The 17,565-nt window shown below is 35.8% G+C and overlaps 1 protein-coding gene and 1 non-coding gene across 2 annotated transcripts in view; both read right to left on the bottom strand.

Annotated features, from left to right (window-relative positions):
• Positions 1-17,565, bottom strand: part of LOC149777156 (uncharacterized) — a 185,255-nt gene that overhangs the window by 157,214 nt on the left and 10,476 nt on the right. Inside the window, exons 4-8 of the mRNA XM_089941382.1 lie at positions 16,397-16,493; positions 14,589-14,709; positions 13,400-13,544; positions 6,820-7,005; positions 4,976-5,116 (exon numbers count right to left, since the gene is read on the bottom strand). Of these exons, the coding sequence (XP_089797508.1) occupies positions 4,976-5,116; positions 6,820-7,005; positions 13,400-13,544; positions 14,589-14,709; positions 16,397-16,493 (690 nt within the window). The remainder of the gene's footprint in view (positions 1-4,975; positions 5,117-6,819; positions 7,006-13,399; positions 13,545-14,588; positions 14,710-16,396; positions 16,494-17,565) is intronic.
• On the bottom strand, positions 1,724-1,853 carry LOC149777157 (small nucleolar RNA SNORA3/SNORA45 family). Its single transcript, XR_016416394.1, has one exon. It is a non-coding gene; the product is annotated as a small nucleolar RNA SNORA3/SNORA45 family (small nucleolar RNA).

The following is a 17,565-nucleotide window of genomic DNA, read 5'->3' as shown; positions in this document are numbered from 1 at the left end:
ATCTAATATCCAAATTCAACGATAATTGTTAGGATTTACAAGTTTAGTTCAATAAACCAGTCCCCAAACCTGTATGAGATGGGGGCTCCTATCATTTCTTAATATATAATAAAAGGGGCGACAGTTTCCCATTTTTCCTGCATTCTACATAAGATCTGAAACCGATGCTTCAAGCTACATGTCACTGTGTAATAATTTCGCACCAAAGTTCAGCTCAGAGATTCCAAAATTTTATAATCCAGGTTATTAATCAGAATATTCCAGCACAATTTTTTCACATCTTTACATTTAGGATGGAATGTGGGTTCAGAGCAATTACATATACAAAATTTAGAATCTGCCACCAAAGTAAGATGGCTTACCAGCAGACCTAGCAAATTTAAACTATGATATATCGACAAATACCTGCATGAAATCTAGAGAAAAATTATTTATTTTCTCAAAAATGGCAAGTATTATAATCGTTGTTTCTTTAATCTGCTGACAGACTAGACGAAACTCTGCATAAATGAAGCCTGACCCAGTTCTCGCCATTTGCATTAACTCAAAGATGGCAAGTATTATAATCGTTATTTCTTTAATCTGCTGACAGACTAGATGAACCTCTGCATAAATGAAACCTGACCCAGTACTCGCCATTTGCATTAACAGTCACATGACTTCACAATTCTCAAACATCGACATCGCAAGTCCAATAGTCATATGATATCAACAACAAAACTTCTTTTTAATGCTGTTCTACAAAATTTCAATTATATTAAATGAAAGTCTGACATCTTTTGTAAAAACCAGAAAGAACATAATTCTCAACATATTTATTTTGAGAACAACTACAAGAAACTTGACCAGTCTGATTCATCAAGCAGAGTAGTCTGGTTCCCTCCTGCTTCGTATGCTCCATGCGTGTAAGAGCACACGTCAAAGTATTAGTCACGTGATACAACAAAACTCCGGAAGTTGGTTGAATAAATATAGAGAATTTTGTGCTCTTTCATTTACTTTTATTACAGCCAGTTAACGACTTTAATTTTTTATTCTACAATATCTGAAAAGCTAGTTAGAGTTGAGCCTTAAGCATCCAAGTTTTCAGTTAAAATGTCACAAACGATCTTTAACATTCCTTATTTCTGATAAAATTCATGAAACATGTCAGAAAGTTTACATCATTTGCTGGATTTGGAAAGCAAAAGGTTGAAATTTATTCAATCCAAAGTGAGCAAAACAATGAGATTTCTATTTATCTAATGATGATGGTATAAAATCATGTTTTTAAATGACTATGATGTACAGTGGTAAAATTACAAGTCTTGGTTGCTGAAGATGCATTAATTCTTGCAGGAAGTGAACATAAATTTTTTTATAAACTTATCTTTTGTTTATAATGACGATCCAGAAAGAATGTTCTTTCAACTGTACCAAGCATTGTAACTGTCCACACATGATCAAGTGACCTGTTCATAGAAGCTTGGAATCTAATCTTCGAGGTCTATAGCATCAGAATACTACAGGAAAGCAATCCGATGACTCTAGACTCGTTAATAATCTCAGTTCATTGATCTGTCTTACCATCAAAACACTTCATGTCAAATATGGTGAGAATTTATCATCGGGTTTAGGAAATATAGGCTGATCAAAATCTTTAATGAGAGAGAGAGAGAGAGAGAGAGAGAGAGAGAGAGAGCAATCTTGACCACTAAAATAAGGTATTGTTTGTTCAGAGGACAAACTGTACCAAGCAATGTAACTGGGAACACAAATAATAGGTAACCAGTTTATCCAGCTTGGAATTCAATTTTCGAGTTCTATAGCATCAGAATGCTACAAGGAAGCAATCCAATGACTCTAGACTCGTTAATGACATCAATTTCATTCCTTCTTTCACCAATTCAAGGTTATTCTTACAGATCAAAAGCAAATCACCCAATATCCAATTGCAATGATAACAATACTCATGATTTGCTAGTTCTGATAACTTTATGAATTGCAGCAGCAAAATAGCCAATATCCAAATTCAATAATAGTTAGGATTTGCTAGTTATGTTAACTGCATGAATTTGCTGGTAAACGTCAAGCAGTTGATAAGATATTTTACAAAAAAATGATTTTGTTTCTTGAACATGCATATTGTTTGAACAAAGGACCAATGTGGTCTTCTGCCGCTAGTGGTAGTCTGTGTTCTATTAAGAACTTGGTAGATAACGCATCCGCATTTATAACATTTGTATCCACAATTTAGTTTTGCTGTAAAGAAAAAGAAGTTACCTTAGTATTGGAGTTAGTAAAATGAGCTAATTCAAGGTGTCTTTGTTTTACCACCATGACCAATATTAAAATCCTTTCCTCGCAGCCTGCAAGGGGCGTGAAGCTGCCCTAGAATGGAATGCTGTATTGTTTAATTCATGTATTCAATTCTGAATCGTTTTTATTTTTGGTCATTTCCTAATCCATCTGTAAAATTATTTGAAAAATATTTTTGCTCAAACAGTGACTAGAATAAATCTGACTAGACCTTTAGTGCCAAATACCTACAGACTGGTTCTGTACCAGATATGAATTAGAACAAAGAATCTATGCGCAAAGAGTAAAAGTTAAAAAACCAGTCTGTTCTCTCCTAGCTAAGTCATACAGCTGCTATAAATAGAAATTGAGGTCACAAGTTGAAAGTATAAACCAGCATATTTCTTGGAAATAGGGCAACTGCTATAAATAGAATATAATACTGTTAGGAAAGTGCATATAAGTCTTCGGACAAGTGTACTCTTTTGTCATAGTTACACAGAAGCCATCTTTTCAAGAATATGGTCTGTGGGATTATTGGGATGTTAATCAAAATGGGAAATCAAATTATTAATTTTCTTTGGAGGGGATATACAAAAAAAACATAATCCAAATACAGTTACACGCAATTTAGTGGGAAAAAAGCTTAATTGTTGGCCACGTATGCATACTGTACAACCCACACACTATTCTACTGTTTTATTCTTGTGAGATAAATCAGTGCCAGAAAGATACAGATAACTAACCAAAACAGCAAGTATCAAATTGTCATCTAGCACGTCATTAGCAAGGAGACTTGAAGAATTCAATACTTTTCAGTTCACTCAAGTCTCAAATTAGTATCTTGGTTATGTGCTGACAATCTTTAATCAGAACCTCAGCTGTTGATGCCATTGCCAAAAAAGGTAACTATACTTTATTGAAGTACTTACAAGAAAAGGAGTGAGAAAAAAATACTGACATTATGTATGTGCTGCTAAAATAAAGTATCATGCAGAAAAAGGACACAGAAGGATCTGTTAAACTGTACAAAGCAACGTAACTGGGAACTCAAATATTAGGTAACCAGTTTATACAGCTTGGAATTTAATTTTCGAGTTCTATAGCATCAGAAGGCTAAAAGGGAGCAATCCAATGACTCTAGACTCGTTAATGACCTCAATTTCATTACTTCTTTCACCAATTCAAGGTTATTTTTAAGTACCAAAATATTATTTCCTCTTACCTTCTGGGTATTAAACATCACATGATCAATACACCACATCAAAACATCTAATATCCAAATTAAATAAAAACTGACAGGATTTGCTAGTCATGGTAACTGCATGAATTGCTGGCAAATCTCAAGCAACTGACAAGGTCTTTTATGAAACTGTCACATGGGTAATCCTGATCTTGTGCAGATATTGGAAAGCAAATGACTGAAATTAACAAAATGCATTTACTCTTAAACTTTGAACCATCACCAACAAAATCATACCGGGAGTCTCTCAATCCTGCAAATTTGGTCACAGCGACATTTTTATTTTCGGTATGGTTGAGTTAACCCTCAACATACATCCAAGTGACCATTTTCATCAGTGTAAGTGAAATAGTGTTCAAGCTGTATAAGAATGAAAATGAGGACACCATGACTTACTTTGGGTATGCTGAATTACCCTCCTTGACAAGCATCACCATGTTGCATACAAGGCTGCAACATTTAGCAAAATGTATAACTGTCTACACAGGATACAATAATATAATCAATGTGGCTCAACTAAAATGATTCAAACTCGAGCTCTGTCCTGATCTGCACAGCTATTTATATGTAAACCACTCACAATATGCATGCCAAAACCTCACTCGACTTGCAAATGTAATTGACATTTTTGCTGGATAGCTGCTATACTGTTTCATTCTCCTTTATCTACATGACCAAACAACATACATTGCAGTCTTCTTTTGTGGGTATAATTGCACTTTTCATCCCGATACATGGCAAAATATTCAGATGATTCCAATGCCAAAAAAGGTAACTATCTCATTCCCCACTAACTTAGGGCCGACAAAATTAATATTATGAAATGACTTTGTATTTTATGTTTATACGTGCACTTGTATGTATGTATATACAAAAAATGGGAGAGAGAGTAAAATTAAAGTCAGACCCACTTCAACAATGAACAAGTTTTTTTTTTTATTTTAGCAGATATCGATGGAATCAGATCAAAAATGTACAAACCACTGCAACTATGTAACTGGAAATTCCAAGATAAAGTGATCAACTTGTATAGTTTAGAATTTAATCTTCGAGTTTTTTAGCACCTAAACGCTAGAGGTAAGCATTCCAATGACTCTGAACTCATTAATTCTCTTAATTCCATACCTTATGCCACTGAATTATTCAAGGCTTTTAAAAAATTTGTTTATACCCCAGGTATTATACTTCACTTTGTGGGTTCATTTCTTGTCTTTGTTCTTCAGCAGAATGAGCAAACTGAAGAAAACAATCTGGACAAGAGCTCCATTTCCAAATTACAAGCATGACAAGCTGAGATGCAGACTAATGGTAACAAAACACTGCTTTGGACATGTGATAATCAAGGTTTCACAATGAATCATTGAACGTGTCCATTACTGCAAGTATTTTAATCACTGTAATAAGGTCATGTGAATCTCTTTCTTTATTTTGCACAATGCAAGGACCAAAATTTACCTTTTCAATATTTGTCCAAAACTCTTTCACACATTTTGCAAGTTGATTGGCAATTTTCTTCAATTTCAGGGCCTCCTCTTTCTCAGCTCTGACCTCCTTCTGCTCTAGGTCTTGGAAATGTTTCTGCACCATTTTTGCCAGCTGAAGTATTAAAAAAAAAAATAATACTGAAATGTCTATTAGCCAAGCATGCTGTAGCATCCTCCTAAATAGCCAAATTTAGACCTGTCATAGAAAGACCCACTGTTCAGACTAACAGCACTTGTTTCTTGGGTGACCACCGTCAACAAGAGTAATGGAAGTAAAACCAGAAGTAGAATATCTCACATCAGAATCCCACAGACAATACTGCATAGCTTAGAGTCTAACTGCTCTATACCTAACAATATACCTCTTTCATTACCAGCATAAATCCAGGCACAATCAAGTGGAATGCATTTTTCAAACTATGTTGACCGTCAATGGTAGCCAAGGAATGTCAATTTTGGTTAAAAAGTTATTTTATTTAACAAATGAATATGTCTACTCATATTCAGTTCAATGAGGTTAGACATATTTTGTTAAAGAAAATGTGCAAACTTGAGCACTTCTCAGCTACCATCACCCTTCAAGCAACAGAAATGGCAGTGAACCAGGTTTAAAAAACCACCTGGCTGCACACAAATATTTATCTGCGTATTATCACAGTTGTTATCTAATACAGTTGATTGAAATGGTCCGGAGAGGCAATGGAATGTGCTTGTAGATGACAGTGATGATGATAAAGAGGACTCTGAAGGTTTGAACCTAAGGAAGTCTATGCTCTACCCAGTTATTTGGACAAAAATCTTAAAACCAATGGAATTTATTTCCGTTTTCCAGGACTGGACCTACCCAAGTGTTAGATGGTGCAAGAGAAGTTATAGAATACTTTCAAATCTTCTATTCTGTTGAAGTTTTTGAGAACATTATCCATTTAAGAGGTAAATAAATGATTGTTTATTTTACCCGTTTGCACCCAGTGTTTAACAGTTATAAGAGATACACAAATTTTAGTGACTAAGTCATACATTTTGATTTTTAACCTTTATTTTGGTACTTAATCCAGCCATATATCTTTAAAATTGGCAAAGTTATATTATAAGTCATTTTGCTTTACAGCTTCCAAGTTACTTAGAGTTGAAAAATCTATGCCTGTAAGTTGCTTAGTGGTGAAAGGGTTAAAATGTGGACACAAGTTGCCATCAAAGAAATCAGAACAGCTACACAACATTGTACATTATGGCCACATGGCAATCAACAACCGTATCTCCTCTCATTATACACAAGAGGGTTGCTGTCATATATTCAATGATTTGTGCATATCATATATTACAATAAAGTTACCAGCAAGGACTTCTTAAAACAAATTGCTTTTGAGATCATGGAAACAATTCATGCAAAGCATATAATCTTGTGATTAATTCTTTCAAAGATCACAAATATTTATTTCCAAGACATATTTTAGCTAACATTTTGTATACAATATATGTTATATGAGAAAACAACGAATGCAAAACACCACAATACTGGTTAATGATGAAATTCAAACTATAATTAATCAAAAGAAAGAAATCAGGAAAACGACTACCTCCAAATCTAACAACCTTGGACAATTTTTATTTGTGATTATTGAAAGAAATTAAAATGTTTGGGTTTATTTCACTTTTCAAAGACTTTTAAAGACCTTAGGGTAATCTACTCGATTTTCCCAAATTTTCAAGGCCTTGACAGTGCTACCTCATTTTTTGTCAACTGTCAACGACTTTCTAAGAACCCTGTAAAACAAAGACAGATTATCAATATAATTATGAAGAGATGCTTACTTTTCTAGCAGCTGCTTTTTTCCATTTTCGTTCCTGTAGGAAGTCTGCAGCCAGCCATTGCATCTCCTCCAACAGGTAGTCCCACTGAGCTTTGTTGCGGGGAGGTTCCTGAACCTTAGGCAGTCTCCTGGAGGACCAGAGTCCCTCTTTCCTAAGACCTGCCACTCGATGCATCACTTGAGCCTCCTAACATGTAAAAAAGGTAAGTAGTTAAGGATAATCCACTTAGTTAAATTTTACACTGAAACCGAAAGGGATCAGATTAGCTACTGAATTTGTGCTCCTTCTCCTCCACTCTTCAAAGTATCAATATTTTAAGTCACTCCATGGAATCTTTATTTCAGAAACGAGTGACTGCTTTAGCAGTGTTACCTGCCTTTTCATTACCAATGATACCAAAATGATCAGGTAACCAACAATTTTTTCCCTTCAAAATCACAATTTTGCAAGATCTGGGGAATCAACTGGTTGTAAAATTAAAAGTTTATCAACACTATCTGTTTTAACTGGAATCTCAGAAGACATTTGATGTTTCCAGAGTGAAGAATGAAAACTTTTCTTTCATCTTTTGAGCCGTGTACAGTGATGTACAGCCACGATATACAAGGCTCTTGTTTTGCTGAATTCACTTTAATATATAGGTTGAAGGCAGGTAGACGACTTTTTAAAGATCAAATAGTATTTTTAAGGTGGTCTTTATGACCAAGGTTAATTTCAGGAACCAAGAATTTTGCAGTATTGGTAAGATGAACTTTAACTACTTGCAGATGAAGATGAATTCGTATGGCAAAAGTTGATGGAAAGTTGATGGAAATATGGTTTCTAATTGTACATGATATGGCATTTGGGCAAATATATGACGTGAAATATGATATTAGTTTGATTAGATGTCATTCTCAAACTTTTTTTATTTCCTGAAGACAGCTTGAACAATGTAGAGTCTTGCCAGACCACTTTAATCGTTGCCGAGTATGTAGGCTAGGGTGAAATGATACATCCCTGTTGTATATTGATATGACAAGCCATCGATGTACATATCAATTTGTTCTTTTCATCTTTAGAAAGTCTCAGTGTTCTGCCTCTTTGAATGAATGTTTGACCATAATCTCTAAGGTTCCAAAGTGATTACTCTTGGATTGAGCCACGAGTGTGATACTTGCTCAGTGGCAATAAAGTGAGGGTGGTTATTTGACCTAGCTGTATAATCAACATGTGTTCAATACCAACCTTTAAGATTTTACACAATGTATGATCAAAGTGTTATTTCCAGAGCCCAAGCTCAGTCACTACATAAGCACGTGCAAGTTCATTTATACTTCAAGCACCGAAAAAATACCTTTACATACTGTCATCACCAACCTAAAACAAAGCAGTTTTGTGATCGAGTACCCGTGTAACCAATCGAAAGATTGATGAGACCATCTCAGTAAGACTAATCAATTTTTTTTCCAGCATGTTTGAGCAGTTTTCAGTAAGGTGTAATAAAATGTGACAAGCTAGCTGCTATTGTAAAGTTGGAAAATATATTTAAAATATGTTTAAAAGTTTGGTATTCGAAACATAAAGTGACGGTAAACAATATGTTCAAGTGAAAAGTTGGTAGAGTACATGCAGACATTATTTACCACTAGTACAGTTGCACAAATTAGAGTTCCAAACCCTATGCAGCTCAATGTCTTGTTGCTATCTCTCAACCTGACATAATTCTTGTAATTATTTTCCATTGCACACAACAACAAAATCATATTGGCACATGATGTCTAATAAACCTAATTGTGTCCCTTCCTGCATTTCACAAGAATCTGAATATTTCTTTTTATTCGTGTGTCAATTCTTCTTTTTAAGAGGCTTATTTTCACTTTCTTCTTCAACATGCTTCACAAATTGGACGCCATTTTTTTAAAAGTATATAATTAACAGTCTGATCATGTAGACACTTTGCCATGAAAAAATATATGCGGTTTATATGTCTGAGGTATTGCTGTACAGTTAGTCTGGTTCCCTGACCAACTGCACTATTTCTAATAAGAAACCTGGATCCAAACCAAAATGCGCATGAATCAATTATCCAAATTTCTGGCAACAATAATTTTCCCGCAGTGTTTGCTGTTATGCCCAAGTTCATATTTCAAGGGTCATTTTCTTAAGACTTGCGACAAAATTGTGAGGACTGGCAGGTCTGATATTTTACTCTATATGGTTTCAGCTCTTTAATGAGCACAATCTGGCCATGTGCTCCAATTAGATTTCAAACAGATTCATTGTAGTGTAAAATTATCATGGGAAACTAACCAAAGCTTTTCAGGGTAGCGAGGGGCCCCGAGTGGCCGAGTGGTCTAAAGCGCTCTTCTTTACGGATCACTGCCATCTCACCTCTGTCTGCGGCGGTTCGAGTCTAAGATTCAGCCAATGTGGGCATGTGAGAAAGCTTGCCAGTAGCTTCTCGTGGGTCGGTGGTTCTTTCCGGGTTCTTCCTCCACCATTAATACTGGCCGCCATGTATAGCCTATCGTGCTGAAAAATGGCGTTAAACCCCACAACAACAACAATCAGGGTAGAGATATTAATTTATATTTGGGACTGAAAACTTACTTTATTTTCACAGGAGAGGTTGTGGTTTGCAAAGTTCATCAGACTAAAAAAGGGATATATTCAATATCACTAATATGAACTGGTTAAAATATTTAGCCTTCTAAGTTGTTGTTATGATGGGTACATTTTTTAGAGACCACAGCTCCCCAAAAACCACCCCTACAGCATGGGCAACTTCCTCCAGGGCTTGGCCCTGATAAGTGATTTTTTAAAGTTAGACCCTCTCATGTAAATTAACGGATAAAACAAAGTCACAGGCCAAATTTTACCTACTCATGCCTTACAGGGTTCACATTGATTATGCGAACTGAAATTCAATTACTTGTTTTAAATTTTAAAAACTTCTGACATCAAGTGGAAAGAAAAGCTTGAAGAAACATAGTTGCTACATTGCTAACTAAAGTGGTGTCACTGACCTTTCCTACACCATAAATTTAAGACGACTTTCTTGGCCAAATAAAAAAAAAAGAAGTCATTCATATAACCAGCATTGTCAACGGGATCTCTCCCTATCTTTGATGACGATTATGAACAAATATGCCTTTCACTCATAACACTGGTCAACAGTGAAATCATTACTGACTTGAAAAGGCCCTAATCTGTAGTATTTTGGTGTGCCGAACACGAATATAACCGTGAAAAATTTGTATTGGCTCTCGTTTTGAAGATATTCATATACCTCATTTTCTATGTTTCACTGTGTAAATTTCTCCAGTAGGACTGCAGCAACATCCGGAATAATGATGTAACATTGCATAATACCATCATGCTCACATCATCCACAGTTGATTGCATCATTTTCTGATGCAATGCAATACTAATGCCATGCGGCTGCTGAAGTAAGTTGACGTCAGCAGTGTACTATACATGTGTAGGCCTATTATACTAATGCCAGGCGGCTGCTGAAGCTGACGTAAGCAGTGTACTATATAAAGCCCAATCAGATAGGTTCAGCATTTAAAATATTTTAGACGTTGTGCGAGACAGTTCAAGCTACTGTTACATAAAACTTATTATTTTATCCATTTACGTACAATAAAGAACAGTAATGCCTCGAAAGTGTGTTAATACCGCGGACAATTTTTGCTATATTTGTGGGGAAGTGACATTTGCCAACCAGAAGAAAAGTATCAATTCTCAAGTGAAGAAGGCATATCATCTTTACTTCGGATGCAAGGTTGGTGACCAAGACAAGCCTTGGGCTCCGCATATATGCTGTGCTACATGTACAACACAGCTTTCACAGTGGTTGAATTGCAAAAGGTCATCAATGCCGTTTGCAGTCCCAATGGTGTGGAGAGAGCCAAGCAACCACCTAAATGACTGTTACTTCTGCTTGGTTCCTCCTCTTTCCGGCGGAATAACGAAGCGAAAGAAGTCGAGAATAGTCTACCCAAACATTCCGTCTGCATTGAGACCAGTTCCACATGGTGAGGGACTTCCTATTCCAGAACCTCCAGCAGAATATTCTCTTGATTCATCTGACGAAGACAAAGGTGAGTCGACCTGTTCTTCTCCTGGTCCATCAGCATGCAGTGATCCAGATTTTCACTGTGGTGCATCATCAACCCCACACAGAATAACACAGGAAGAACTAAATGACCTGATTCGTGATTTGGACTTATCAAAGAACAAGGCAGAATTGCTAGGATCAAGACTCCAACAATGGAATCTTCTAGAAGAAGATGTCACAATTACTGCATATCGAAAGCGCCACCAGCAATTGGAGCCTTTCTTCAGAAAGGAAAGTAATCTGATATTCTGTTCCGATATTGAGGGCCTCATGAATGCTTTAAAAATCACTCATGACCCACAAGAATGGAGACTATTTGTGGACTCTTCGAAACTGAGTCTCAAGGCTGTGCTTTTGCACAATGGAAACATTCTTCCATCTATTCCAGTAGCGTATGCTGTCCACATGAAAGAGACATACGATAACTTAAGGCAGCTACTGAATTCCATTGAGTATAACAAGTACAGCTGGCACCTCTGTGGTGATTTGAAGGTAGTTGCCCTTTTAATGGGACTGCAGCAAGGATATACAAAATACATGTGTTTCTTATGCGAGTGGGATAGCCGAGCAAGGGAAATGCACTACATGAGGAAGGAATGGACTCACAGGCAGAATGTAGCCATTGGAGAGAAGAATATCCAACACCCAGCTCTGGTTGAGGCTCAGAAAATCTTGCTACCACCCCTTCACATCAAACTAGGTTTGATGAAGAACTTCGTGAAAGCCATTGACCGGACTTTGCCAGCATTCCGATACCTGCATGAAAAATTCCCTCGACTCAGCGAAGCAAAGATTAAAGAGGGAGTTTTTGTGGGTCCTCAGATTCGAGAGCTTTTCAAAGATGACCGGTTCAACAACTTGCTGGAAGGTGACGCGAAACAAGCATGGAATGCTTTTCGCCTAGTTTCTACAAACTTCCTCGGAAATGTTAGGGCAGAAAACTATAAGGAACTAGTAGAAGACATGTTGATGAAGTATAAGAAACTTGGCTGCAATATGTCTCTAAAGATTCACTTCCTTCATTCCCATTTGGATTTCTTTCCTAGCAACTGTGGTATTGTTAGTGATGAACACGGCGAACGTTTTCATCAAGATATCGCAACAATGGAACAAAGATACCAGGGAAAATGGTCCACTACAATGCTGGCTGACTACTGCTGGACACTCCTCAGAGATGCTCCCGAACAGCTGTACAAGAGACAGGCGAAGAAATCTAAGATGTAGTCAATGACTTGATTTTTTATAGGTAGGCTATTACAGTTGACCTTTTACTATTGGAATGCATTTCGTTATGTAAACATTAATTTCTTGCAGATTACAAAAAAACTAGAGCCAATTTTGCAATTTGACTGTCATATTCGTGTTCAGCACATAAAAATTGATAAGAATTGACTTATTTCAGTAACATGACTTTTGTAAAAATTTGTTGTCCAGTGTAATCTGATATTAAGCAGAAGCCTGTATACCAAAAACTGATCAAAATCTAATCAGAAATATGGCCTATAAAGTGTTCACAAGCAGAAATGAGAGATTTTTTAAAGTGTTCACAAGCTCGGCCAATCATTCTATTACTAAGCATAGATCTCGTTCATAACCCATCCAAGGTCTTGATGATCAGATTCAAGAGCATACAATTGTTCAACATTCTTGAAGATGGTCACACTTCATAGCAGAGCAGCATTGTTTTCATTTAGGATCATCTAAAAGTCATAGGAAGTGCAAACCCATCTTCACTAGCCAAGGTTACGATGTTTATACTCTATCTACACCTTGGCAGACTGTTCAAATAGTTCAGAGCTTTGTCACAGTGACATCAAATGGATTTCACGAGTTGTTTCCCTCAATATGTAATGCCAGCTAACCAACAGCATGTAACAGTGGCGCACTGTACGTCAGACAAAAATGGTGGAGGAAGTAGACTTCAAAAAGCATTCTTTGTCAAGTTTAAAATCGAAAGTACAACTATATACCAGAGACAAGCCATTAATGGTGTATTTGAGGGAAAAGATGTATTTGTACAAACACGGAATGGCAATGGAAAATTTCTTATTGAAGAGTCCATTCCAGTTGCGTATTCTTGAAATTGTATCAGTGTTCGAATCTCAGCTTCATTTTCACTGGATGTGGCACTGAAATATCTGAATGATCCAGTAAGGTATAGATACAGTTAACACATCGGAACCTAGGCTACCAAAAATGGTGAAAACACAATGTCACTATGACCATTAAATTCAGCACAAGTATGACAAAAAGAATTTTATATGGCTACCATTGCAGTTATGTAAACCCAGCACCATTTCTGTTTACAACCAACTGGACCTCTTGATCAAACTCGATGTTAAAATTTATCACTCCACCCCATATCACTGATTTAGGAGGAAAATGGTTATCAAATATGCCAATAAATAGACAAAACCCTATCAAACAAAACTTTCCTGGTCTTTCACCAGTAACTAGAGAAAAGAAAAAACCTACCTGTTTGGCTCTTTCTACAATAGCTTCTTGACTACTTATTCCACTCATTCCCTCATACACCGATGAGGATATGCCAGCTGACTGAACAGGTGTCTTTATCTGTGGTGAGGAAGGCGGAGATTTCTTTATGGTCGACTGACTTAGCCTATACAAATGAAAGTTGTTCAAGCTTTAATGGCTCAGCAAACGTAAGTACCATGGAAAGTCCATTATATGCACCCCCATTGCTTAATATTCCAATGCAGTTTTAAACAATATTTACTGTGCAGAACCAATTATTTTTTTATGGACTTACCATGACCATGACATTCTCCATCATACACCAAAATTAAACAGGTTTCTTTATTACCTTAAGTACAAGCCATTCAAATAGTCTGGGCAGGTAACTTCTCATAAATAAATCATACCGTGGGGAATGACCAAGACATCTGACCCCCCCCACCCCTCAACAGGTATCAATCAGTGGCCTTGACCATTGGACAACAGGCCTCTTTACAACACAAAGCAAACCATCCATATACTTTTGTAATAGACCATTTGAGAAGCAAACACTTTTGTGGACAACCCACTTTCAGTATGTGACCTTGACCTTTGGTTCACAAACCTCGTTGTTGTAGGGTTTAATGACATTATTTAGCAAACCAATGAATTTGTCCTTATTCTAAGTGTTAGACATCCACATGGTCTAGTTGAGGTATAAATGCTAAGCTTATTTTGAGCAGAAAATATAGTTCTTTCAAAATGACCATAACCTTTAACCTTGTAAATCCTAATCAATAGGATATTTCCTTTAACCCAAGTCCAAACTGTGCTGCAAGTGATCCATGAAGTTATCATGAAAAAGGCAACCAAAATCAGATTTGGTGGGATTATAAAAACTTTTTTTTTGCATTAGTCTGTAATTACTTAGGCTTAATACTGCCAATTTTCAAGGTTCCTCAATAAATGCTTTCACCCATATCCTTACACTCATCACTGCATCTGATACCAGTATCTCACCATGGTAAAGTACATTAAATAATCAAGGAAGAAATGTCTTTTCTGTTTAAATCCATGGACGTATTCCTGACCAAGAAAACCAACATTTAAATGAGGTCAATAAATCTGGGATATGCAGCTACAAAGAAAATTCACTAAAATTGTATAAAGTCAATATACACTAATCTGATTAAAATATCAACAAACTCACAAGGCCTGTTTTACACATGAACTTGATGTATTGTCTCCAGATTTGCTGTCGGTTGTTTTTGTGGTCAGTGCTGAATGGGCTGTTGCAGTCATCACGGTACCTTGAGGTAGAAAACTCTGACCTGCAATTTAATAATATTAATATACATATATCTCACTTTTAAATTCAGCCAAGACAAGACATGACAGGTATTAAACCTCTCAGCACAAGACAGACAGCAAAATCTTCTCTTAAAAAGTTAAAATAGGAAATTAATAGTTCAAATCAGAGCAACAATGTTATTGTGATCCAAAGTTGAATCATGGCATTGCTACTCTCTATGATATTCTCGTACTAAATATTTATAGTATATTAGCAGTTAGCCATTCTCTACAAAGTGAACTGAAAATACATACTTTTCAAGCAGTGCCAATACACAAGTTATGGACCATAAAACAATTTTTTTCACTGCCCATGGACTGCAGAATCTTGATATTTATATCCAACAAACATATATTGACTGAAACATATTACTGATGAAGTTTTATTAAGGTAAACATGCAATTCTGTATTAGTGCTCTGTACTGAAGTAAATTCAACAACAGCTTTATGCAAGCCCGGGAAATGGTTGTGCAACTATGCTCGTCTTGTCTATAGTGCAGTGATTTTTATTGGTGCAATCCTATGAACAGATATCCCGTAACAGAAGACAAATTCACTAGATAATCTTATCCCCTCATTTCCTTTTTAAAGTGTTGGTGATGGCAATGCTCATACTTCCCTGTCTACATGAAAGCACAATCTATATTGGTATATATGATTATCACACAGCCATCAAACTTTACAAAAGGGTCAACTGCAAACATGCAGGTTGAATGATGTTCCAACAAAGACTTCTTCCAGAATTCCAGACCTGCACGGAAACCCTGCTCTAATATTAACTGAATATAAAACAATGAAAACGAAAAGTTCAGAAAAACTTGTACTTATTGAAATATTTTAGTTCCAACTTGAAAAGAAAGTAATTAACATGTGCTCAGCACTGCCATATTGCCGAGACAAAATATATGAATGATACTGAAGCATGAGGATCGTAATGGTTTGTTGCATCATACTATATTTATGCAGCTAAGAATGTTGGAATGAAATACTTTTATTAAATAAAAAAAATGCAACCTACACAAATTGGACTTGCATTTACTTTTATTTAACAGTACCTTTATTTAATAACCATATGGACTTGTTTGTGATGATTTCCAACCACAAGTGAAAATAAAAAGATAACTTAAAGATCCATGGAATAATCACTTGAAAATGGATAAATCATGTATTAACTTGGCAAATATTTTAAAGTGTTGGCGTCAGCATTAGGAACATCTGACAAGCAAGCAAATATATTATCTCCAGCAATGAAATACAGTGATCTGGAGATTAAATTGTATAGTACACATATGCATTGTAAACAAACCACAACATGTCTCTGTATTTTCAAGTAAAACACTGCATATAAATACATTTTCCATTCTGTTGCAGAAATCATATCCACTACATAATACATTTTTAAAAAAACGCAACATGTACTTCACTTTAAGTTCAGTGAGCAAAGGTTCATTTCATGCCATCATCTCAAGCAATACTCAATTACTAATATCACAACATTTTATCCATTAAATTAAAACATCAAATAACCAACCAAAGGACAACATCAATTATGATACCCGGCTGTAGTGCTGATTGTCTGGTGAAAGACCAGTCCACTATAGGCGTAGAGGAGCTATTGTGCTGTGCTAGTAGTGGAGGAGGTGTTGTTAGTTGAAAGATGGCAATACCTTGTGAAAGGGCAGCAATTGATGGTGGCAATGTGGTTGAGATTGCCACAGGAGTTGCCAAAGGAACATTACTTCCACTGGATGTCAAAACCTTAACCTGCAAAAAAGAGAATAAATGGCCCTAGATACCATTCAAATGACACTTGCATGAAGATACTTCAAACTACTTAGTTACCATAACAGCTGTAAACACATTCCTTGTTTGTAAATTAAATTGGTTAAAGTTATTAATCATTTGCTTCAAAGTTTAGTAAAAAGTATATATATATATATATATATATATATATATATATATATATATATATATATATATATATATATATAATGCATTCAACTAAACAAAGAGAGCAATGAATAAATATTCCAAACTTAGAGATCATGAAGGACCCTGAACAATAGTCTTCCAAGTAGCTCTACCACAATAATTTTAAATTATTTTATTTATGTAAATACAAATATTTAGCTTTAATAACAGAGTAAGCTGCTTCTACAAGATGAAGACTTGCATTTCAAGTGTAGTGTAGTATAGTGTAGATATCAATCTATCGTAAGTTAGATATTTCTCCTGCTCTAAACAAGGGCACAATTCATATGATCAACCATTTTAAAAAGGAACCAAAAAATATTGAAACTGTACTAAGATTTTTGCTCCTATTCCCTGTAACACTGACTTGGCCTGCATTGATCCAAGGAGTAATTTTGTGATCTTAAAGTAAAAACACTGGGTCCCTATAATATTAAATTGGCCTGCACTGATTTAAGTTGCAACTTTGTGTGCTATAATATTATCGACAGTCCCTATAATATTAACTGGACCCTCACTGATCTAAGAAGGCATTATGTGTATTACAGTATTATCAAAAACTGACTGGGCCTGCATTAAATTATCCACAGGTTCTAGAATATTAATTGGACCTGCATCAATCAAAGGATTAACTTTGTATACTATAATATTGTCCACGGTCCCAATAATATTAACTTGTCTGGCACTGTTCTAACAAGTAACCATGTGTTACAATATTAACGGGTCCCTACAATATTGACTGGGTGTGTATTGATCTAAGGTGTAACTTTTTAGTGTTCAGTATTATCCAGTCCCTACACAATATTGATGGGCCTGCACTGATCTAAGGAGTAACGTTGTGTACTACAACATTATCCACTTTTTG

This window comes from Sinohyriopsis cumingii, chromosome 18 (genome assembly GCF_028554795.1).
Source record: "Sinohyriopsis cumingii isolate HCF-2022 chromosome 18, ASM2855479v2, whole genome shotgun sequence".
NCBI lineage: Eukaryota > Metazoa > Mollusca > Bivalvia > Unionida > Unionidae > Sinohyriopsis > Sinohyriopsis cumingii.
The sequence above is the reverse complement of the archived record's forward strand: the minus strand, read 5'-3'. Positions and strand labels throughout refer to the sequence as shown.